The sequence below is a fragment of the Thunnus albacares genome, chromosome 22, assembly GCF_914725855.1.
Source record: "Thunnus albacares chromosome 22, fThuAlb1.1, whole genome shotgun sequence".
Lineage (NCBI taxonomy): Eukaryota > Metazoa > Chordata > Actinopteri > Scombriformes > Scombridae > Thunnus > Thunnus albacares.
In genome coordinates this window covers 20,720,998-20,747,096 of record NC_058127.1, presented here as the reverse complement: position 1 = coordinate 20,747,096, position 26,099 = coordinate 20,720,998, and the positions used below count along the sequence as shown (strand labels likewise).

At 42.0% G+C, this 26,099-nt stretch overlaps 1 protein-coding gene across 6 annotated transcripts in view; it reads left to right on the top strand.

The window, feature by feature from the left end:
* Positions 1-26,099, top strand: part of nlgn2a (neuroligin 2a) — a 191,985-nt gene that overhangs the window by 64,421 nt on the left and 101,465 nt on the right. For all 6 annotated transcript variants that reach the window (XM_044340570.1, XM_044340571.1, XM_044340569.1 and 3 more), the window contains one exon: positions 13,458-14,391. In XM_044340570.1, coding sequence (XP_044196505.1) covers positions 13,884-14,391 — 508 coding nt within the window. In that variant the 5' untranslated portion in view covers positions 13,458-13,883. The remainder of the gene's footprint in view (positions 1-13,457; positions 14,392-26,099) is intronic.

Below are 26,099 nucleotides of genomic sequence, written 5' to 3'. Positions count from 1 at the left end.
CTCCTGATACCGTATATTCTATAACAATCTCTGTTGCTTAATGGGAACTTTACTAGACTCCACCACAATGTAGCCACAACTACCTACCCTATACTTTACTATACAATACTATCTTTTTATTATAACTGTATCACAGAAACTAATCCAAGTATAACTAACTTCACACTGTAACTGTGAGAATTGGTAACTCTATCTTAAGTATAATAGCAGTAAAACAACAAACTATATCTGCCGCTTAGGCTATACCCATAAACATATCAGTAGCTACACCTACCTATCTTGGATGCTTACTGTATATTGAAACCTCAAATATTAAGTTAACCCCTTAAATTGCCCCCTTTATGTCCACCGAAGTAGCCTTAGGTTTGTTAAAGTCATCTTATTCCACTCAGTTGCACAGGAGGCTATGTTTTGTATCAACTTGTTCCAGCTCTTTATTGAATCTGTGATCTGTTACCACATAGGCCTAGTGAATTTTCATGGCTGCACCATTCATTCAAATGGAAATATTGTAGATGTCTTGTGTATATTTCCTCAAAATTCAGCTTGACTTATATTAATATCTTTGGAAACTTTTAGCAATGTTTAGCTGCATAGCATGAGTATGTAACGACTGGTCCAAAGGGTTAGGTAAGAGCTGACAGATAAATGGAAAACAGTTATATTAATATTCAACAAGTCTCGGCTTGCTGATTCCAATCTTCCCAAAACATCACTGACAACATATATATCATATATATATGTTTGTAGCGAAGAAGGGCTCCCACTCCAGGTCTTGAACCCCGGTCTCCCAGACCACAGATGACTGCGCTAACCACTCAGCCAAAGGGTCAACCCACTAGCCAAGGGCCAGTGCATCTAGTCATCCGTGGTCATTACTCCCTAGATGGCACAGAACTGCACCGTGACATTACCCCCTCCTTTAGGAAGTGCGCCCCCATTCTTCAGCCTTCGAGCTCCCTCAGGCCTCTGGGTGCATGCGCTTCCGATGGCCTCGCAGTCGTACCATCCCACTTCTGACACCAAATGTAGCAAAGGGGGGCTCACACTCTGGGTCTCAAACCCCAGTCTCCCAGACCACCGACAACTGTGCTAATTACTCAGCCAAAGGGTCAACCCGCTAGCCAAGGGCCAGTACGTCTAGTCATCCGTGGTCATTACTCTCTAGATGGCACGGGCCCGCACCGTGACAGTGTTGTATAACAATTTAAAAAATATTGCAATAGCAGTAGATTACCAACCAACGATAAACTCTGATAAAGTACACCAGTGGCAGCTCGCCATTTCAGTGTCTTTTCAGCATTTAGCCGTGGAAACTGGATGTTTCCATTCAGTCCCGCAGGAGGACAGAGTGTGTCACCTGCATGATTTGGATGAGATTGAGAATTGAATGCATTTTATATCCTACAGTCCAGCTTTTCTTGAAATTGTCTGTGAAATGAACAGTACATGTTTACATACAACCCATGTGGGCTGGGCACAATTGGATGTATGAAACGTTGATAAACATATACAAGTTCAATTTAATAACCAAGTTTCAGTAACAACTTGTTGCCATTTGTTGTATCTTTCAATGACTAATGGAGCAACAAAAATTACCTGCGAAGGGGAACAGCAGTATAAGCAAGTGTGACCGCAATTGCATTCTCCATATATATTGTATCGTCCAAATTTGAATTAAACATTCAGTTAAACTGTTGATGTCTTAATATCTCTTTTCTCTAGAGTCTTGAGGACATCTCAGTTGGAAAATTACAGATTTCTGTTACTTTACACAAGTTTTTCTACCACCCTAATCCTCTACGTCAATATTTTACCGGAAAGCTTTTATTCGTCCCTGGTTGCAGGTCCCTGTTTGGCTGTTAACATAGTCCAAGTGCCTTTCTGCCTGTCAAGTGAGCAGCTATGAGCTATGGCTGACATTCATCAGCTTTACTTTGCCCTGGTGTGGGGAGCACCATTTTGCCTTCCCCCCCATTTGTCCTTTTGTGCACTGTTGCTCTCCATGTGTCAGTTTCCCTTCGGCATCGTTCATTTGCTAAATTAGACCCCATTTACCCCGTCTCACAAACACAGTTGAGCCATTTTCGGAATCTGTGCCCCATGTTGCTTCAGGCTAAATCCTTTCCATTGGTTCATCGGAGTGTCCCACTCACCCAGTTTAAAAAATGACTCTCCATTTATCCCCATTTGAGGTATTGCACTACATTTACATTATAGGCGTTCAGCAGATGCCTTAATCAGAGTTAATGCCCGGTAAAACTGAAAAGTGGGACAGGAAAAATTAATTTGCACATCTTCATGAAATGGTTGTCGTCTGACTACTCGTTGGGCTAGCTAGTGAACTACTGGACCAACACTAGTCAGTCACTATAGCTCTCCCAAGCTTCTTTATATTTTGTCTGAACTGGGCCATTTACTCCCCCTGGCATTTTGCTCTCTGGATTGTACAATACATGTATTTATTCAATAAACAGTTACTCAAAGAGGAGAGAAACAGCTCTTATCGCTGGCTTTGCTACTGTAACTGTCAGTTAGCAGGATTTTTAGTTGCCTGTCTCCCAACTATTATTCATTTGTTAAGCATTGTAAACTTGCACAGTAAAACTGGTGCAGCACAGCCAATAAGCTACGATAGCTCCCTCCATTTTAAAATGTGCAGCTCTCTGTTCCCAAATTTGCGTGTCAAGGTTCACCAAAATTGAGCTCAATGCAAAAACTGATTAATTCTGCCGAGAGCTGATCCACTGATGAGTCCATTAGAATTCATTGATTATGCTGTGAAATTTGTCTTTTCAAATGCTGGTGTGAGTGGACCTTTACTGTAGCCTTTACTTCTAAAAAAGTAGCCATAAGGTTATAGAGGAGAGGGCCTCTAATCCATTAAATCTTTATTGTGACTGTCACTGCAGCCAGTTTAAAGGTCCTGGAAGTTAAAGGCAGCTTTCTTAACAAAACAATGTAAACATTATTGTATTTATTAAAACCTGCTCAGTATACATTAGACATTTCATGAAAGGTGTACTGTGAAACCAAGTGTTTGATGGTGAGTAGTGGGGTGTAGTGTCCCTCCCTATTAAAAACTAAAGATAAAGTAGGTTTTTGATCATGTAAACAAGACCTTGAAAAGACCCATTTCAGCCCAATTTAATTACCACTGTAAGAAACTCTTAGAAGTTTTAAAACTGTTCGTGCCTCTCCTGTACTGTGGTATAACCTACAGTACTGATCCAAGGTCAAAACCACTTAGAAGACGGTAAAATATTTATGATATATAGAACATGTTTAATGGCGGTGCTGTCAGCCAACTACTATAACCGCCCCCCCTCCCCTTCTTAATTTTCACTGAACTGTGGCGGCGTCCTCCAGCCTACAGAGGAGCTCTTCCCCCCCGGGGCAGAACCGCGCCGTCCTCTGCCTCTCCTGGACGCTCCCACCGGAGGGGGGGGGGTTAGCAGCTCAGAAGCTGTTCTAAGTGAGGAGAGATAGGGGGTGGATTTAGAACGGGTGATTTATAGAGGTGAAGAGAGGGAGAGGGAGCAGCAGGTAATCAGAACACGACGGCAGGGAAGTGTATCCGTGTGTGCTTGAGCAAAATACCAGAAAAATAAGAGAGAATAAGGCACGCTCATCAAAGCTGGATACGCACATCCTCTTTGGGTGAAAAGAAAACGTCTAGAGTATTTTGCCAGATGAGCCAGTGACTAAGTGATGGGGCTGCGTATAGCTTGTGAATGTGTTTGTGTGTGGCTGCGAGGCTGTGCTGTCAGCCTGTGATTAATCTACCACTGTCTGTCTAATTACCGCCCGTGCCCCTCCATGTTCCTCAGCTCCGCCGTAGACGCACTGACCCACACCGGAAACTCAGTGCTCCCGATGCAAATTAAAGCCCTGTAAATATTTGCTTTTAACTCTTGCCGACACATTGTTTCCAATTTTGCGCTCCGGTGGTCTGCAGCCCCAACACCCCCCTCCTCCACACACACACACACACACACATAAACACGAACACATGCGCACACACTTTATGCTCATACCACCACTACCTACCACTGAATTGTTCGTGTGTGTGTGTGTGTATACAGCACTGTGTTGTCAACAAGTTTACTGACAGCCTCTACACTGCCTCCTCCTCCGTCTAGCCCTCCCTCCCTCTGTCTCCACATCCTCCCATTGTGTCTGTATTGTAGCTGGCAGTCTGTCAGCCCATTCTCCTCCACTGTCAACCCAGTCTAGTCTCCATAAGGAGTGAATCGGGTCTGGGGAGGGAGGGAAGACAATGTACAATGTATAAAGATGGAAAGGCTGAATAGAATGAAATTTCAATATGGTTTCTTCAATATTGAAGAAAAGTTTCATGCTTGCGTGAGGCAAAGTTTGTCCTTCACAAAGGAACTACGTTAAATATATGATGTCGCATTTATACTAATGCAGGTTGTATGATGGCTAGATGAGCTGCCATTACTGTAAACTCACCCTTATTACTTTGAACATCTTTTTGCCAAGAAATATGTCCAGGAGATCCTGTGGAAGCTGCTTCAAGTTGAAGTACAGTATATGTACTTAAATGAAATTGGTATATTGCATACCAATTCAGATCCCTCAGCTCAGGGTATCTGCTGATACAAGTACAGAACTCATTGGAACAGATGGATTGCTGCGGCTTGCTGTATGACTGAACGAATGTAACTGGTAGTGGAAACTTGAATTGAATATGGATCAGTTCTGAATGGCAACACTAGAGCAAAATCTATAAGCACCTGCTCCATTAAGTCATTTTCATTTCAGTCTGTCTCCATGCAGTCAACATCCTCTTTTATAATACTGGCGAGGTTGTGTTTCCTGTCTGCAAAGAGGAGATTTTCACTTTTTCATAGGTTTATATTCAATTATTATTTGATTTAATTACAATATAACACAGAAGAGCACAACACATAAATCAGTAGCGTAGTAATAATTAGTTTTTTTTGGTAAAGCCTAAGGACAGGACTTGAGGGTGTACAAGCTTGAATCTCTATGCTTAAAAATGATAAATGTTGCTTTAAATGTAGCTTTCAGTTGAATATACTGTATGCACATGTGTCTAATGAGACATTTATTGTAAATCAGATGATACAGTAGCACACATGCTGACTGATAAACTAATACCTGGGGAACATGTAAACTAGATGATGAATCATGCATTATATCATGAAGTGATGGTGGGCAGCCTGAATCTAAGACTGCGTGATATTCTTGCCCTAGTGGCAAGAAAACAGAAAGTATGGTGTTTAACTGCAGTCAGGAAGTGAAGCTCTTTATCTAAAGTTAAATCATCTCCATGACCTAAAAGTATTTATCTCTTTTCTTCTGGTTTGCTGTTTATAATTTTCTTACAGAGCTAAAAAGTGGTCCTGCTCTTTTTACATTTCTCTGCCTCTCGTTATCTCTCCATCATCTTAACATACCTCCCCCTTCAGCTATCTGTTGAACCCTGGCCTGACTTTGATTCCTTCTTTCCCACATGGAGGGAGAGAGAGAGATGGAGGGATGAAAAAATAATGAAAATAGAGGATTGACAGGAGCCTGAGCGCACACTGACCTGCCCGTCGGCTCTTTTTTATTCAGAGCCCACACAGAGGCTGTCAGCAGGATGGCAAATATACAAACACACACACACACACACACGCTTACAATCGTACACTGAAGTCCACCCCATCTACTGGCATCAATGTGGCATCTGCAGAGATGAAACGGCCCCTTTCTGTTCAACCACTCAGCACCCACTCTACCATGCCCTCAAAATCACTTTGCGATCAACACATCAAAATCCTGTCACACCGATAAAAACACACCGCAGATACACTGAGAAACTCCACACATACACATATACATATATATATACATACACATATTGCATAGTTGCAGATAAATACGTGTGCAGGGACTCACACACACAAACACACAGTCACAGGGACTCAATGACCTTTAATGTCCAATTTTCTTGTCTGAGCCTTGATGTATTAATTAGGAAATGTGAAAACAAATGTGCTGTGCTGATTCAAAGACTGTCAGACTTTGAAAGCTTTGAGGTGATAATGAGCACAATATATTAGTGTGAGTGGGAGCATGTGTGTGTACATGTTTGGCTGTGCGCTGAAATGGTGAATGCACCGTACTGTGCATTTACCTCCGTAGATTCAAGCAGGCACTTTATTCGTACGACTGCTTTGATTCGTCTCCGTCTGTCTGGTCCTCTGTCTTTTCTCCCTCCTGACCTCAACATAATTTTAAGGCTGCAACTGTTGTTGACCTCTTCCATCCAGCACCTTCGCACACTGAATTCCAGCTATTAGCCTGTACCTCTGTCCTGGCAAAAGCAGGTTATTATCTATCATTAAGTTGAACCCACTGTACTGGCAGGCAACACAACACAGAGAGAGAGGTGTCAAGCAATTACATGAGAGGTCGTGGTGGGTGATTCCACGGCTGTATTGGAGTAGAATTGGGTGGAATTGGTTTTAGTGGGATTTAGATTGTACTTGGTAAGCTATTTGGCGGAATAGTGATGGATTCGATTCTGAGACTGAGATCTTTAGATTGATTTGATCACCGTAGGAAAACTGGAAAACTTTCCTCTTGTAGGCATTCTGCGTTAGGTTAAGGGTATGCTTGAAACTAGCTCGTATGACTTGTCGTCCGACCACATCAGAAGGAAAAAAGTGTTTATAGCTGTTCCAAATGGCCACACTCGAACACACATTGGCAAAAAAGGAAAAAAGCCTGCTATTTTTAGAGGGTTGCGAGACGTGATAATTGCTCTAATATGGGGATAACAGGGCATGTTTTCGGACTGTCTCTCCTAGAAAGCATGTTGAACTCGATTGCACTTGTGAAAAGTGACAGAAGTAGTTGTGTTGAGAATGAAAAAAAAATAGTTCAAACCCTACTTACTTTTTCACCTTGTCTATTTAGGAAAGTTAGAGAAACTGACTGATGCAACTCCCCCAAATCTGAGGTTGATCAGGTGGAGTTTCAGATGCTGTTCGACTTTCTGACAAGCCAAGGTTAAGCAGACTGACGGCCTTAGGATTACGGTCGGGAAGAGTACAGCATGATATATTTTTACTTTACTGACCAAAATGTGTCCATAGCATTGAGTGATGAAAACTGTTTAGCAGCAAAAGCTGGCATTGAGCTTCTGGCACTAGTCTTCTTGGTGCCAAATAACAGAAACCCAACCTGGGATCCAAGTCAAACAAGATTTTAAAAAAGGGTCAGGTAGGGCCTTGTTGCATTGTATGAACATCACATATCAAATTGGGTTTGACGAAGTTGTAAGATAACAAACAAACTGTGATTGTCTTTCATGTAATTTAAGTGACTGCAAATGGAAGTAAATGGACGTGGTAATGATGGAGAGTGTGTGAAACCATAGACCTTCAGTTGTGTGGTTGTTGGTACGGCCATCACATATTTTTTGTACTTTTTGAATTGGTGGTGTGTCATGTTTCTGCTAGTCTCTCTATCTGGTTCTGGTCAACCATATTTTAGATTGGGTCTCGTTGTCCTCAGGTCTTCTTTAGACTTGCTCTAACTTTCCTCAAGTCCCTTTCAGATCTGGTATCATTTTTTGGAAAATGTATTTTGCCCCCTGGGTTCACGTCTGTTTTGGATCTTGTCCAAAATGTATAAATCGTGAAGAACTTATATTTGGTCAGCCTAATATACCCCTTATTAACTGATGAGATAGTTCCAGGTTTAACTGTAAATTTTTCCATTTTTTGACTGTTTTATTGAAGCAAGGTTATTGTACAGGTGCTTGTGTTTCAGGCAACATTTAACATTTTGCTGTTTGTTAAATGAAAAAGTGGTTTTGTAGAAAACCATGTAATTATTACTCAAAGTAAGCCATTTTAAAAAATGTCTTTTTGGTATCAGTACCAAAACTCAGGCTGTGTCAGCACTATTACTCAATACCTAGCCCTAGATTTAAAATTTATCTTCCAGTCCAAAAGCATGACAGCTGTCATATAATCACCAACTCTGTTAATCAGTCAAGAGAAAGATTTAAATGAGATATATAGGAGCACAGTGGAAGATGAAAAGGCTCAAGCATCAAACTGTGTTACTCAAATCTCCATTTCCCCCTACATGCATTGATCAAACAGCCTCATCTAATTCAGCTCAACATCCAGCCATGAAACACAAAGAATAATGCTTTTCCCCCCCCAAATGAGGGGCAAGAACGATCAAACTTACTGATCAGACTTCAGTCACCATGAGCATGACCTTCATGTGCTAGATTAACAGCAGGTTAATTGGAGGAAGCCTCTGTCACAGCAATTAAAGATAACAAAGTAGGCTTGCTGTTGAAAACATGAAATCATAAGCACTGTATGTAATTCTCATCTTAATGTGAGCAGGGAAACTGCTTCCCCACATATGGCAACAACATCAAAAGTCTGGTGTCAGTTTTGAAGTAGAGAGCCGCAGAATAAAGGACGAGTAATAATATGTGGAATCTGGTGAGACTTGCTGTAATTAATGAGGGAGAAAATTGTTCACATAAATACAAGAGAAGGACTCAATAATAACACCTGTACAGTGTCGTGCAATGTTAATTATCCCCACAGTCAACTAAAAAGCTGACAATAGTAACGTTTTTTGCAGAGACTGTCAACTCAATGATAAATTCTCAGGTCATAGCTTGTGGTCTTTTTTTTATTATACTGCAAAATCTTGAAGTTATTTAAACTTCAATCATAGGAGTCCAGTTAAGGATGTCATCAGCTACCTACTAAATTCAATTTCAGCCAGTGTTTGTAAGATTGATATAAGTATTTCAAACATGTCTGCAGTGTTTCCCGATCAATGATGCTGTGAAGAAAAATTGCCTTCTTCTCATTCAGGTTTTGTTTGTTTGACTTTGTCTTGTAATCTCACCAGTGGGTTACATTCCTCTATAAGGTGACCCAGCTGTTGTGAAACTTCAGTCCACAGTGAATTCACTTTCTACAAGCTGGCAGACACTGTGTCAAATACATCTAACCCTGCATAATTGCCTCATGGCAATGTCTGTTATTACAAAGGGATAGTTAATTGACTATTAACTTGAACCGTGTCTTTCATGTATCTATACTTACAGAAATAGTTTGACATTTTTCAAAAAATACACTTTCTTGCTGAAATTTCGATGAGAAGATTGATACCACCCTCACATCTATCTGTTAAATATGAAGTTACATTAAGCAGCCAGTTAGCTTAGCTTAGCGTAAAGACAGGAAATGGATGGAAACAGCAAGCCTGGCTCGCTACAAAAACCACAATGTGAAAAAACAACAAAGCAAAGTGCTTAAGTATTTCTTGGCAGGAAGCAGTGACTTTCTAGAGTCTCTTCTGGTTGCTTGGCAACCTCACAGATACAACAAAACTCCAAGGAAACTATAAAAGAAGGAAGGGTCACTCCATCATAATACCAATAATGCTCTGCTTGGTGCCAGTTCTATTGAAACCCACACTAAAACCCAACATATCTACGTCATATGACCTTTGATGAAGAAATGCCTCTACCAAATGAAAGAACACACCTCAGAGAATACTGACTTGATTTTTCCAAATGTGCGCATTCGTTTATTTTCTGTTGGTCTCTAAATAGTATCCAAAGACAATTATAGGCATACTTGACAGGGCTCATGATGAGTCAAATTAAAATGCTCACCATGGCATATTTAAAAAGAAGTTGCAAGTGAAGCATCCCTTGAAAATGTTGATGTTTAGGATAAATAGCTGGTTGGACATTATGCTGCTTTGTTTTACCTTTAAGACAGTTCTTCTAGTGTAGTTCCTGGAAAAATAGTGACTGATGTTGCACTCTTTAAGAGACTGCTGACAGATCAGTCATTCTGCTTTCTTCTTCACCTTGTAGAGACGTATTCCGCTGTCCGTTTTGTGCTACATGCTCAGCATTCACTGTCGACTTTCCTCTTTTTCACTGCACTAATTTTTTGTTGTGGCAGACGGAGATATTGACTGTACTGAGCAACGGTGACATTGTTATAGCCTACCTAGGGGCCTTCTAAGAACATTTCTGCACCATCTATTCGAATTTGTTAACAGTCAGGAGACATCTTAGGTCAACAAATTGAGCAACAAAATTTTATCACTTACAGATTTGTGGGTCAGATTAAAGCGTTTGACAGGCTACGTCTGGCCGGCAGCCTGTGGTCGTAGTTTGACCATGCTCTAAATAAACAGGCAACCCTTTGTGGATTAGACAGAAAGTGAGAGATGGCAGGTTTGAGTCCTCAGTGTCAGGATTCAGATACATGACTCTGAACACCTCTCTGCTTGCAGATTGTAGATTGCTGTGGATAAAAATGTCCCCTAAAGGGTACGGTTTGTACCCAATTTGAATAACGTTAACGTCAGGGAAAACATTTTTACCATTGTTGTGCATCTTTTTGTGCTTATCCTCAATGATACAGAGTCACACAGTCCCGCAGCAATACAGCCCATAGTAACCGGGGTGGTCAAGAATTGAAAATAGAATTTCTTTGTGCTACATTTTCCTCCGGAGGGTTTTTTCGGCGGCTCATATCTTGATGAGAAATACCACGTGAGAGAGAGACGGAGATGAGGGAAGGGCACAGAGAGAGATGAGGTTTATACTGATGATCTGCCATTGAGCACCCTGTGTGGTCCCCCCTCCCTCTCTGCCTCCTGAGGGTTGATGGAAAACAGTCTCCTGATGACATGAATCATGGATGAGTGTGTATGCGTGTGATAGCGCTGTGTGCATGAACTTGTGTAGTAGTCACAGAGTATTTCTGGAAAACCTGTTCCTTCAAATCTGTGTCTGTGAGCGTAACAGTGTGTGCTACCTGTATGCCAAATGGAAACTACACACACATACACGTGGATATCTCCTATATGGCTCCATGCTCAACTCTCCTCCCACCAGCCCCCCCGTCGTCTCTCCCTCTCTGCTTCATCAATCACTTAAGCTCTCCCACTGCTCACAGCAAAGCTGGACCAATTAAGCCCTCTAATTGAGCCAATTAGCAATTAAACACTCAGATGCACCCCAAAATTCCGGAGGTCCCTCCGGACACGCTCACGCTTGCCAGGGCCTTGGATTTTTAGCTGGCATGTGTGGGCCTCTCTTGCCCCCTGCGTCTGCCCAGGCTTGAGGTGCAGATCTGGGGGCAATAGGGGTCTAGTTGAGCCTCTTCCTGTGCTTGTGGATGTGGATCTATTAGCTGTCCACCACTCCGAGAGATTCAAGGACTCTGAAGGGTCTCCTCTGACCAGAGATATGCATTTTATTAACACCAGGACCCGTTTCCTCTCCATATACATTCTCACTTATCTCTCGTTTGTCTCTCACTTTCCCAGCTCCTTTATCCCCCGCTCTCTCTCTCTCTCTGTATCTGCCTCTTTATCTCCCATGCTCTTTTATGTGTTTTGCAAGATGAAAGTTTAATGGTAAATGTCAGTGTGTGTGTGTGTGTGTGTGCGTGTGTGTTCATACGTGCGTGGGCGAAGGGCTCGTCCCTGCGCTCAGTGCAAAGCAGGCCGGCCTCTAGACTCTCCACGGTTTAATTAGAGCACACATTGTGCTGCCTGCTTCTCCACGAGAGGATACACACCCAGACGCACACATGGGGCGCGTGGGCAGAACAACAAAGTCCACACTGAGTCTAACAAAGGCGGGAGCGGAGATATTTAGGCTGAACGCACTGTACCAAAAAAGAAGACAATGAATGATTGCAGTCGCCGCGCGGTAAAGTGAATTTAAGGCTCACTCGCAATCACCGCTGTCTAAAAGAACACACTTTTTTCCTACAAGCTGGCGTACATCCTCCCCTCAAATAGCTTGTTGTACATAAGAAACTTTATTATTACATGAACGAGCCTCCTTATTTGTATGTCTTACATCAGTGTGAGTGAGACCGCTCGTCTGCTCATCAGCCTATAGACTCTAATTATCTGCCGTCTTGCCTCGGGACACTTCACTCCCATACTTTCAAATTCAAACGGCTTTATTTGCAGCGAGCGAGCGAGCGAGCAAGAGAGAGAGAGAGAGAGAGAGAGGGGAATACAGACAACAAAAACATAGAGTTGCTTCAGTGGGTCCCGGCGATGCAATAATACGGTTAATGATGACTTTAAATGGGACAATAATGGCGTGGTGATGAAGCAAGAGAGAGCATGAAAGGGAGAGAGCGGTAATGGTGAATTTAAAAAATCAGATAAGAATGAAGATGTGTGTGTGTGTGTGTGTATGAATATTAAAAGACATTTCTGTCTTGTTCCTGTACTCATTACTGCTAGGGTGTGTGTGTGTCCCGTACCATTACATAACACCACCCACCAATGTTATGACAGTATAATCTCATGCATTTCTGACTCAGGGTCTGTTACATGAGGATTTGCACATTTGCGCAGTAGATTACATGAATGAGCGTACAGTGTGTGGGCATTCATTCATGTGTGGGTCAGTTAAGGCTTACTGTGTGTGTGTGTGTGTGTGTGTGTGTGTGTGTGTGTGTCTTTGAGCTCGTGTCACTCTGCATGTAGCCCGAAAGTGTCCCGGGCTGTTATAAGCTGCTTAAAGGCGCACATTATTGACCTTTAACCTTACTGGGCAGTGAAAGGCTCACCCTAATCTCTAGCCTCTACTCTTCATCCACGCTGTCTACTGTACTGTGATCTTCAGAACCGGTACTGAAGCCTGTAGGAAATTAATAAGCCTAAATATTGAGGCATCAGTAGCGGCGTTTGTTAGATGAAGACTTATGCAGGAGCGTGACTGCATCAGCTGTGCTACATTAGCTCATGCATGCTCAGGAGTGAGCTTGGCAGGTTAAATACAGTTCACCGGGAGGGATTTGGTGTCTGTCCTCATGCGGGTCAGACCAGGACAGCGAACAGGTTTGTCATGCATAATAGAGAGGGAGAGTTTTGTCGAAATGTGTACACAACATGGAGTATACATGAGATTTCCCCGGGTCAGATTGTGTCGCTAAAACCAGAGGAACTGAAGTGTGATCATGAGCGTTTGTTTTGATGCTGTCGCTGTTTTCAACTCACCTGCTCCAGAACGAGTGTTTTTCAGCATTTAATGTAACGACATGAAACGATATGCGTTGCTCATCTCATAAAATGTCCCCAAAATGAAGCTTGTTGACTTGATCTCAACAATACCGTCTCTAGATTTAGTGTGTCTTCTCATTTTCACTGCTTTCATTCCAGGAAATATTTTTTTGCTTGGCAACAGTTGAAGGAAAAAATGTTGCTTTTGCAACATTTAATGGAATGTATTTCTGTTTTAGATAAGCTATAATCTCTCTTATCTTTCTCCTTCCCACACCCCCCTTTTCCTCCTTCACTCTCTTTCTGTTTTTCTCTCTATATATCACTATCATTTAAATCTCTTCCCTCTGCTTCCTCCCCCTCTGTCTCTCTTCCTGCAGAGTTAAAGACATCAATCAAATGATCTGGATAAGACGAGACCAATAGGGATGGAACGCAACAGAACCATGGCTGGGGATGCGTTTCGGTCCGCCTTCGCACAGAATCAGCACTGACCTGGCACCCACACCGAGGTCCAACCTCCCTCTCCGGTATCCCAGGGACCCTGCTTTACCCCAGCACGCCGTTTTACCCTCCATCTCACCTTCACTCAGCGCTCCCTGTCTTGATCAAACCTCCAGAAAAGCTCCTTTTTGTCTTTTAGAGGCTGCTTGCTTTTGTTGTGTCAATCCCTCTCTTATACTTTACCTTCCAGACTGTTGGTTACAATCCACATTCCCTCTTAAAAAAGACAGAGCTACGTCCGGTTGTACTTCCTTTTTATTTCATAGGGTCCAAAACAGACTAAGAGCAGGTGGCTTAACAGTATGAAACCAGTCATGTACCCCCTTTCACTTGCTACGAGTAAACAAAGTCGGCGGGGTCTGTCGACCAGAAGGAGCCCCCATAGTCTCATGACAGACTGGTGCCTGATGGGTGCGCTGGGCCTTGCTCTTCTCTTCAGCCTGGCCTCAAGCCAGAAGATGGACCCTTCCAAGCACCCCATAGTCACCACCAACTACGGCAAGCTCAGAGGCATCAAGAAGGACTTAAACAACGAGATCCTGGGCCCGGTGGAGCAGTACCTTGGCGTGCCATACGCCACCGCACCAATCGGCGACCGCCGCTTTCAGCCGCCAGAAGCTCCGGGATCCTGGCAGGAGATCCGCAACGCCACCCAGTTTGCCCCCGTGTGCCCTCAGAACGTCCACGGTGTGCTGCCGGAGATTATGCTGCCCGTGTGGTTCACTGACAACCTGGACGTGGCGGCCGGTTACATCCAGAACCAGAGCGAGGACTGCCTCTACCTCAACGTCTACGTGCCCACTGAGGATGGTGAGTGGACAGTGTTAAATGAAGGGCTTGGTGAGGGAATAGATAAATGACTGTTTGCTAAGCTTCGCCCCCTCAGTTACTGTTGTCAAGTTTTCAGCTCTTGCTCAGTAACTGTCACTGTCACAGCAAATTCTCAGTAATTTTCAAAACAAAGACAAGACAAAATAATGTATTAATGCAGACATGGGGAGATACTACATAGTGATTGTGCTAGTCATGAAGGTTTTTTTTTATGTAACCTCACAAAATAATGTATGAAATGGGTTTACAACTGTAGGTAGTAAGCTAGTTAGGCAGACAAGCTAACATTTGCAGCTTCTATTAGAGCAGATCAACACAGTGTTTAAGTGATTCTTTACCTTTTGGTTCTTGTATTTTTGTTTTTTTGCCCATCACAATTGCTAATCTATGATTGGACAATTGCTCTTCAGGGGATGGGTTTAGCAAACGGTCTCATAAAAGAGAGAAGCCTATGTTGACATGTTCACCTAATGTGGAAAAATGTCTGGAAAAGTCCTGTTTTTCTTTTCCTGGTTTCTGTAAACACCATAAATATTGCATATGCATCTTATACATAGTGACTATGAGTTTTAAAGACAGGGTGTGAAGGGGGGCTTATATAAAAAAGAGACATTAAGCACAATATCCTGCGGAGGGTCAAAGGATTTTTCAATTACCCTTCTCTGGTTTTACACTACATCCCATTCAAGGTGTCATAAAGCAAGAGAAAAAAGGCCAGAACTGAAGCAGAATCCAGGTGTTTTATGAAAAAAAGGATTAGGTGACATTTGACTTTTCTTACTTTTTTACCATCAAGAACCCTCTTCTCTCAACTAAGATCTTACCGCGGACGTTTTTGTCTGCCTGGGCACTATTAGGTGTGTGAGCAATAAAAGAGAAATATTTCCATTTTGTCGGGAGGTTTGATATGAGGAGTAGAGACTTCCATCGGCCCTCTCTCTCTCTCCTTGCCTATGATATTATTAGAAGTTTTTCAATTTAAAATTTTTATATCTCTTAATACAAGCTGCACAAAGCCGGCACCTAAGAATCATGTCGGCGGGTTTCACGTGCAGGAACAGTTTTTTTTATTTTACTAACACAAATGATCTCTTATAGAATTTTTTAACGTACCTGAGAATGAAAATAAAAGCGTAAAAAATTCAACCAGGAAGGAAAACCACATCATCTGCTTTGACTATATCAATATCAGCTCATGTACCTAATATGTTCGTATTCATCCATGTTTTTCTTACTGTTTCAATGTGCACATTTGTATGCATGTAGTACAGTGACGAGGCGCTGAACATTTCTTCAATCTAACACATTGCAGTCTCACAGTCTCACTTTCAGCACTTGACTGGACTTTTTTTTTTTTTTTTTTTTTTTTTTTTTTTTTTTTTTAGCCCCTCACAGCTCAACACCTTTCCTGCTGCCTCTCCAGTCCAACACTGCAGCCTCAGCCCTCAGCACCCTGTCATTGCTACTTATAGCTCCTCGGGTACATATAGAACACTATACATCAGGTTATGAGTCATTTCACACTGTCACACTGCTTGTTTTTTTTTTTTTTTTTTTCCCTGTTTCCTGAGATATATGACTTGGTGGAAATGCAAGTGCCATAAGAGAGATATACAGACCTACTCGCTAACATACTCTCTGGAAATGTCACACAGGTGTAAAATATTCTCTGTTAGTGAGTGTGCGGAGCTGACATCGGTGTCTATAGGACCCTGAGACTTTGACCTTCATTCATCAACATGAAACATTAGCAGTACACCCTACATCTTCACCGTAGTACACAATCACACTGTTAGTGAGGTGTGTGCAGGTGTATAATGAATTAAAACCATACTGCCAACATTGCAAATACATATAATTAGTCAAGGGCGTAGGCTTGATTTTAACTTTAACGGCTAAAATAATTGTGTACTTGCTCTCCCTTTCACATGTGCACACACATGCATACACACATAAAGAGCCTGACTCTGCAAAATGTTTACTGAATATACATTTGCTGACTCACCTGAAACCGGACTTGTATCATGATTTTTTCTCCGATTTTTACACTTTATTTTATTGATAGACAACTTCACTTTAAAGCTGAGATCAAAAATTACATTACAATAAAATAAATGTATAGAAAATGATGCTCAAACCTACCTTTAAATCATCACAAAAACTTCTATTTGGATTATTTTTCATTGGCGAGATCTTTCACTATGACATCAGATCTCATCTGAGAGGCTGAGGCTCACGTGTCTGTGTGTCTCCGTGCCGCTCAGGCTGCCGCTGATGGCGTTTTCATAATGAAATGATGCCTGACAGTCACAAACACATCAGTTTGACAAGCTGTGGCTGATTTAGCTTATAAATAATGTTCATGTCTTACTGACACATATGCAATAATCACTCTGCTCTTGATCCATTCTAGGAAAAGCAGACAGATGGCATTAAATAGTAAATATTTTCCTCACTAATTTCAAAGATTAATGTTCTGATTGATTGCAGAACGTTATTATTGACTAAGCTCAACTGTTACTGATACTTTTGTTCTTCTTTAAAAAGAACCAGGTGTCTTAATTTGGTTTTGGGAGGAATTTTCACCGACAGTAATAAAGTTATTTAATTAGACGGCATGTCTGAGCAACAATCACAAATGAGCTAACAACACCCAACACCTGAAATTACTGTAAATATATCACATGATCTTAGTTTTATCCAACTATAAATACTCACTACTTCATATTCTCCACCTCACCGACTCCACTACTGCTGCTGCTGCTGCTGCTGAGGGTCAGATCATCAGGTCAAGTATCCTACATATCGTGCTCTTTCAGTCTTTATTATAATAGTGCACTTTTTTTGCAGAAAAAACACAAACCCTGCTACTCTGCAGAGGTCTTACTGTTATCATTACGTGGAGTTAAAGCGACTAGATTGTTTGAGATCAGTAAAAATATTGGTAGGAAGAATCCAGCAACACCTTGACATTGGTAGGAACATGTCCCTACTGTCCATACCTAAATCTATATCCGTGTAATTAGCATATACAGGATGTCTTTTTTTTATTCTTATAAACAAGCTGTGGAAATGTTGTTTCATCATTCGCTCATCATCAATTCTGGTATATTTATGGTGGTCAAGTCAGGCATGACATTGCTAGCCTCAGCACTCTCTCACAGCCACAGGGTTGTCTTTTTTTTTTTTTTTTTCCCTCCCTCCTCCTCCTTTCCTCTGCCTCTCCTCCCTCATTGATTTTAAGTCATTTTGTACTTGTGCAGCTGGGGAGGAGAGGAGAGAGGAAACTAGGAGAGGACAAATGAAGAGAGGAGAGGAGTTGAAACAAGAATGGGGAAGAGGAGAGGAAACGAGGAGAGGACATTTTGGGCAGGAGATCAAAAAAAATAAGTCCATGGGAACTATCGGCTCAGCTCATTGTCACACAAACACGACACACACACACCCTCTCTCGCTTTTTCTCTTGCCGTACCGTTGAGTCCACTTCTATTCTTTGTACTTTTAAAACCTGAACGCTACATCTCTCTGAGGCCTGTTACTTGTATCTGGTTTTTTTAAGGGCACCCTTAAGACAGAATTCTTAAAAGCCTCCTCTAATTTTAAGTTGATTAAGCCAGCAGAATTACTCCTTAATGCTGCCATCAGTGCAAATGGAAGAAAGTAGGACGCTGACATGAACTTGTGTGTTTGTTCATCGATAAACAAACATGCTAACATTTGCTGGTTACTTATGGCTCCTTAATTAATATTTAAGTGCTTAGTCTAGCCATGTGTTGTCACTTTTTCATTAATTCCACCGCACCCATGAATTAATATGTTTCATTTGTAATACGCGAGGAAGAAATCATGAAGTGAAACACAACTAATCATCTTGCAGTGATAATACAAAATTACACTTGTTACTATCTGATTAACAGCAGTTTAATATAAAATGCAAACGAGGACTTTAGTGCTTTTACATTTTATTCCATTACATCAATATTTTACATCAAGGGATCATGTTTATTGGTTCTTTTTCCTTCAGTCTTAATCTTTAACACTGTTCTCAACAGGTTTCAGATGCTGTCAGACAATCTGACAAGCTTCATTTGAAGTACATTGAGACTGTTTGCTCTGTGCCCATCAAGATATGATAATGTTAAGTCCTCTCTATAAACCCAACTTGTATCGTTATCCCTGTGGTAGTACTGAATACCAGGCCCTAGGACCCAGGGGAACCGGTTATGCCCTCGGGCAGGTCGCTCTCCCTCACCAAATGCAGGGAGGGAGGGGCTCCGCCGGTTCCCCTGTAGATGACATCCCATAAATCATAGCGAGAGGTTTTCATCTGGCTCCTGCAGAGTCACGGTGGATCGATGGACGAAGGGGAAGGGAGGGAAGGACCGGTGGCCGCCGCCGCTGCTGCTGCTGCTGCTGCTGCTGCTGCTGCCTCAGGCCCACAGACAAACCGCATGCTTCTCTCAGCAGTCAGCAGCCATTAACACAGAGCAAGACGTCACGGTGAATAAGTCAGAGTAGCTGGACTCAGCAGCGCCCAAATTGGAACTCGCTGTAAATGTTAACCAACACGTTCACATAGCTGTGCTTTGTGCAGTTAGGCAGAGGGCGTCTAGGTGATGGAGAAACTGTAGCTTTGATGTTAACAGGAGCAGCTTTACCCACAACACCCGCTGAAGCCTGAACAGACAGAATCAACTAGAGCTCAGTCATCCAGCTGATGTCCAGATAAAGTACTTCTCTATTTCAGGTGTCTACACAGAACCGCTCGTTATTTCACTTTACCCTCAGCTCTTCACATTTATAACTCTTGATTTTTCTCCACTTTCACATGTAAACATTCAATGTAAAACCTCTTCAACCATTTTACTTCTATAACACAAGTGTTTCACCCCAAAATTTTCATTTTCCATCATCATCCCAGAAAATGTTTTCCATATTTCCCCATTGTTAAGGGTAGAAAACTGGATATGGATCCTGGAGGAAAGTGTTTTGTATTCTACTGTAGAAACTTTTCTCCTTAAAACCACTCTCCCTCAATCCCTGTGACAGTTGCTGATTGGCTGAGAGGCCTCTAGACAGTCCATCTGAAAGCTAAACTTGTCAAAAACAGGCATTGCTGACATCAGGCGTACACTGGGTCACATGTGTTGCTCATGTAATCTTGCCTGTCTATTGTTTAGACACCATTATAAGATAAGTAACCCCCTAAAAGAACAAAAAAAAAAGCAAGCAATCAAACAAGGATGGATCTTGTACAAACTAAGACAAACTACACCAGCCTTTAACCCTCATAAGATGTTCAAAAATGCCTTTTATAGCTGCTAGTTCTAATCAGTTAGTCCTGTTGGAGGAGGGTATACATCGCTTTTGCCAGATAATCCTCTGGGATTTGAACCGCTAACCTCAGCGCATTCAGCTCTGCGCTTCTTAGGTTGAGCTGCAGGGTGCGAGCTGGGGGCCTGATAAATTATTCCATCAGATACTTCATCTATCTCCATGCATCAAACTCAAACTCCCACATCTCCCCTTTCTGCAATATTTCAATTTTCTTAGAAGATTCATCAAGAAGGGTTCAATACTAACACAATAATGCGCACGGAGGCCGAGAGCCCGCGCTGCAACATCAGCATAGCAGAAGGGCTAGGGATGAATAAACAAATAAAAGAGATGAAAACAAACAGATAAATAATGGAAAAAGAGAGAGAGAGAGAGGTGCCAGCATGCTGGAGTGGAAATATGATATATATTGCTTGTGATCCCGGAAAAAACCTTGATTATTCTGCTCCATCTCTTTCTTTATGTCACCTCTTTGTGTTGCCGACTCCAGTTGATACCCTCTAAAAAACAAAAATGGGAGAAAAAGGGGAAAATACATCATCATCTCTCTGCAGGCAGAATATACTTCCCCTAGAATGAACAATCGCTGTTACATACAGTGTAGGTGCCTGTAGCTCGCAGGGGACTCATGAAATATCCACTGTCTTTCTCTCTCCCTCGCACATACTCAAATTCACATGCCTGGAAGTTTTCTTTGATGTTAGCGGACTAAGCAAAGCTGACGGAGACAAAACAGAGCTTTTAATAAAAAAGACAAGGCCACAGTGAGAAGCAGAGAGTCAGATTTAATGTCAGTAATCTCTAGGTACAGTATAGTTGTCATTTTATGGAAGATGGAGGTCAGAACAGAAGGGCCCGTGGTCCAACCCATACAAACCAAATCTGACAGAGTCCATCTTTTCTTTTTGCTCTCGTGTCTCACCTCCTCCCTCTCCCTCTCCTCTGTTCAATCTGGTCCTCTTTTGCTCTCCGCTCTATCCTGAGGCACACTGGAGCAGACAGCAAGTGGCCCGCTCGGTCAAAGGCTTTGTCTTACTCCGGGAGGTGGTGCGGGTGAAGAAAAAATCAAATCAGCCAGGGTCGGTCACTCGCTTTGAACTTTTCCATTCATCCATATAGGATGTTCTTATACAGTACATACCCTGAAAGGCCACCAGCAGCCAGAGCACACAGGGTGTCTGCTGGTTGTTGAAAAGTTTGACAAGGACTAAAATGAAAGTTTCAGGCTTTGAAAGATTATTTGTTCTGGTTTTTTTTAGCACTGGGTCTGGATTTTTAATCAAAGGACAAATTATTTTCTTCCTTTTTAACAAAGATGTGGACCAGAAGTGTTTTTTAAACACTACTCCATATGATTTCCTTCTCATAACAGAAATACAGTGTAGGATACAAGTTAAAAATTGAAATATGGGGCACAAAAGTTAGCTTATTCGCTTTTTTCAAACAGTTAGATGAGAAGAGCAATACCACTGTCTATCTATACGTTTAATAGTCTAGCTATTTCATTGATTGGTGCAGTAACGTCCTGGAGTCTCTTCTGGTTTCCTGGCAACCACGAAATAGTCAGTAAAACCACAAGGTGTTATTTTTACACTTTGGTTTTAGTACGGATTAAACAAAAAAGACATAAAGTGTTAATTAGTGAGCTTTACGGGTTCTGCTGGCATACTTTGTTGCCTTTTTGGACAGAGCCAGGCTAGCTGTTTTCCTTTACTGCCAGTCTTTGTGCTAAGGTAAGGCAACGGCTTGCTGACTGTAGCTTCATATTTATCATGCAGACATGAGAGTGGTGTCAATCTTCTCCTCTTGCTCAAGGTTGTCAAGAGAGTGAATGCAATTCAAGGAAGCATTAAAAGGTCTTTATATAGCATTACATTGAGCTCTCAGAAATGTGTAGATTGTTCATTATGGAGCCACATTGTGTGGCTTTATTGTGTTTCTCCAGATGTGGTCTGCATGATGATATAAATCTATGTGTCTGTAACTGATTGTTATCCATGTGAAGAGCAGACAGGTTTATGTTTAGAGCATTAAATCATGTTTTGTTTCAATGAGGAATCATGTCCAGAAATGAAGAAAATGCATATTTGTAATGGAATGGGTGAGTTAAAGCAGAGAAGGGGAGCTTTTTTGGTGGGTTGAGCAGTAATGTATGACATGTAACTGACTTGATGTTAAGCCAGGATAATCAGATTATATGCCCCCCCCAGGAACTGATGAAGCAACTTGGATGAGTAGCAAAATATCTTCAAGACTAAAACAGCAAATCCAGTTGCCTTTGATGTAGTACCTCTAGGTTTGTTTGATTTCTGAGAGACACGCGAAAAAGCAAAACGATTGTTGAGTTTTCTTTAAAATGGACATTTACATGACAGAAAGCATTCAACATGTCAGTAAGGGTGAGGTTCCTCAGGGATAACAAAACCATCTCTGTTTGATATTTGTAAGAATCTTGAAGAGTAACATCGCTCTTTTCATCACAGACCTACAATATCCAAGATGAGACATGAGCTGAGAGGAGGAGGAGGAGGAGGAGGAGGAGGAGCAGCAGATTTTTTAAAAAATGTTGACTGCTAAGGTGGTGTAGCCTGTGGGTTTGATGGACTGTTGAAATGGAGGAAATGTTATTAGAAATGAGTCCAGCACTACTGAAGCTAACATGTCTTACAAATCATAGCTGCACTGACAAAGAGAGGAGTTGGGAAGGAGCCAGATCAGGTGTGTGTGAAAGAGAATCAGTGTGTGTCTGTGGATGTGAAAGAGGAAGACAATCCTACACATTTAACTGCGGTGAACTGACCTGCGTAATTCTTGAGGGTATAGTTCTCAAATAACAGATTCAAGCTCGGTGCTGGGAGAGAATACGTTTTATAGGGGGTCTCGGCCTTGATTCTTACTTGACCCAAATTTTGGACTAATGTTTCAACGTGATTGTACCTTTTGTTAAACTCCCTCTTACGTTAGGAACATTTGAATGGTTAAAATAATCTCTGCACATATCGGTAACGATTGGAGAAATCATTTGCATATCTCACTCACTGTCTTTACTCATTGTAGATGCGAGCAAATGCAGCGGTTTCATAATGTGACTGCATGACTGAGACCGAGTACGCTGCCAGATTATCATATCGATCACATGTTGAGACGTTCGGTTAGCCTCTGATGTAGGCTGAGAAGCAACAGTGTAGTTAGTGAGAGACACTGAAATGAAGAGAAGATGAGAACTAGCGAAGAAGGGGGGGGTGTGGGAGGTTGAAGGAGTGCAGATTTTAGATTGAAGACACAAGAAAGGGGGAAGTGGGGCGGAGGGGTTGTCCTGGCAACCATACACCGCTTCCTGTATCTTCCTGTCAGGGCGCGCATCAAAGACCGCATGCATTTTGCCTTTCCACTAGACTCTGAATGAAGGAATTAGCAAGGGCTCAGTTCCAGCTATTTATAGCCTGTAAGCCAGATAGATGGAGAGAGAGAGAGAGAGAGAGAGAGAGAGAGAGAGAGAGAGAGAGGGAATTTGAGGAGGGAGTATGTGTGTGGATGCATGCGTGGGTGGGTTTTAGTATTCAGTGGGTGTGTGTGTGTGTGTGTATGCATGTGCATGCACGTCACATGATCCTAATAATCTCCGCGGTGTGTTTTTAACGCATCTTGTCGCATTCATGTAGGTCATCTGTTTGATCGACTCTCCTCTCCTCACCCCATCTCTCTCTTTTTCACTCATTCAGCTCATATTATCTTTCTTCTTCATGCATCACCACCGTTTTCATCCAGCCTCTCTTCCCCTTTACAATTCCCACCATTTTGCCTCTCTGCCCTCCTCCCTCCTCCCTGCCTTCCTTCTTTTCTCTTTAAGCGCATCCCCCACCTCCCGGCTGAAATTCTCACAGCTTCCCAGTCATCACCATATGCTTTGGATGAGCAATGAAGGCAGAAATAGGATTTAGCTGTAGACAGTCCATTTAAATGATCTTTTTAGCCTCAGGAGAGTGAATTGACTTTACAACAGTACTTAAATAATAAGCTCTCAGCTTTGACTATCCATGTTCTTTTGGCTTTGCTTCTGATGCGCGTTCCAGCACAATCTGGGATATCATCTGTTTTAACTCGAGGGGATTGATGAAGTACATCTAATGGGATTTGATGAGGTCTGATGTACCCTCTCCTATCAATTAAATATTCCATTAAAAATAAGCACCCGCCCACAGGTGGGGCTTCAGAGAACCATTCAGCTCTATGGAGCGTTTTAGCGTCTTTCAGCTTCTTGTTTTGGTTTTCCAGCCCACAACTTCACTGTTTTGGTTCAGTCTCACCGCTCTCATGATTTCCAGCAGCAGTAGGCAGCTGTTTTCAGCAAGAAACCTCTAAAAGGCCCACGGTATGTTACCTTCCCAGCACCAAATGGCAGACAGATAAAGTTAGCGACTTGCTGGTGAACATGGTGGAGCTTTTATCACTTCATACCAGCAACAATGAGCTAAAGTTATTCCCACAAAAGTGACATTCGGTGCCCCATAATATTTGTTGCGTGCACAAAGTAATGGAATGCAGCTTTAGATATGAAACAAAATGCTATTTACTTGCTATAATGTTTTCTTCGTAACATAACTGTATTATCTTCTTTTTGATAGCTGTATGTTTACCTGTATTTTGGTTGGATAGTGTGATGGTTTATTGGAACACAGCCTTGTTGCTTGTAGTATTTTTACACGTATATCAGTTTTGACAGTATGTTTGTGGTTTAGTGGTGCTTGTCTATCACAACCTCAACCAACTGTGACACTGCCTTGCCCTTTGACAAATAACAGACAGGATTCAGGCTTGTCATGTAATGTATTGCAGCAGTGGACAGTCATAAATTGTCCTCAGCTCTCAGTGTAGTTGCCTTTTTTAATTAATCCTCTAGTTTATTGATACAGTTGACATTCTCAGCCGCTGAGTCAGCCATCTGAAGTCAGAGTGGTCAGCTATCCTGTTACCAAGATGTTGACGGGACCAGCAACATTTGAATATTACTGGGCAATGCTGTGAATGAGAGATAAGCCTGAGCATAGAAACAAGGTAGTGCAGTGTTGGAAGATTTTTATTGTTGATTTAGGAGTGCATTGTAATATTGAATTGAGTGGAATTGAGAGTAGTTATTCATTATTTCATTTTCAAATAGGAGTAATATTGTCTCTGTTACACTAATGTTAAATCATTGGAGTGGAAGAACTACTTGCAAATGGGGGAAAAAAAACATGTAAGACTGCTTGTTTTTAATGGCTTACAGCACAGCCTCTGTTCCCTTTGTCCATGGAAATTGGAAACAGATCGTGTTCTCAGACTGCAAGTGTTATTAAAGTGATATTAAAGTAACCTTGAGAAAAGAAGATACAAGAAGATCAAAGAGGCTGCAACCTGTGAGGTGCACAGCAAAAAAAAGCAGAATTCAGCTGTCTGGAGATTAATAATGGCTCTGGTTTGCCTCAAGGATAAATTACTGAAGATGTACATGTATGCAAACACACACACACACACACACATAGGCACACACAGTTGTTGGTACATATACACACTAAGTCACACACAAAGACAGACATAAACACACTTGTTGGTACAGGGACACGAGCACATATACATTCACCGCGTTATAAGGTTTGTTGCTTTTCTCACTCTTTACCTCCCATCTGCCTCTCTCTTCTCTCTCTCTCTCTCTTTTGGCCACACACAAACATACACATGCACACACACACACACACACACACACACAAACACATACACTCCATCTCTTTCAATGCAGCTCAAAGAACCATCTCTTCAGGGCTTCTGAAGCTGAGGTGGCCAGTGGCAGTGAATGCAAATTAGCTTTTCCCCTTCTGGACACACACACATACACACGCACACGCACACACACACAGCTCCCTCTGCCAGATCCTGCTGCTCACAGTGCCTCCCACAACACTGAATTGTAAGGGCAGAGAGAACGAGAGAGAAAAGGAGAGATTAAAAGGAAGGAGGGATGGAGGAATAGATAGAAAGAGCAGGAGGTTATCCAGAGGTAAGGGCCCCCCTCCTCTGGTGGAACAAGTCAGCTGATACATTCATGTAGGAGAAAAGTCAATGCATCAGTGCAACACAATTCATCACCAGTAGGCAAGAGTAGCTGCTGGGTTCAAGTTTAGTATTAATGACTGGAAGTTCAGTTTCATCCATGGAGTTGTGATTTCATCATCTGTGCAGCTCCAACACCTGTGTAAACACACTTAATTTAGCACACAGATGCAGATATGCTGATATACACACACTCCATATGCATAACAGCCTAAACACAATAAACTACTACAAAAATGACATGCTATTAAACATAGACAGTA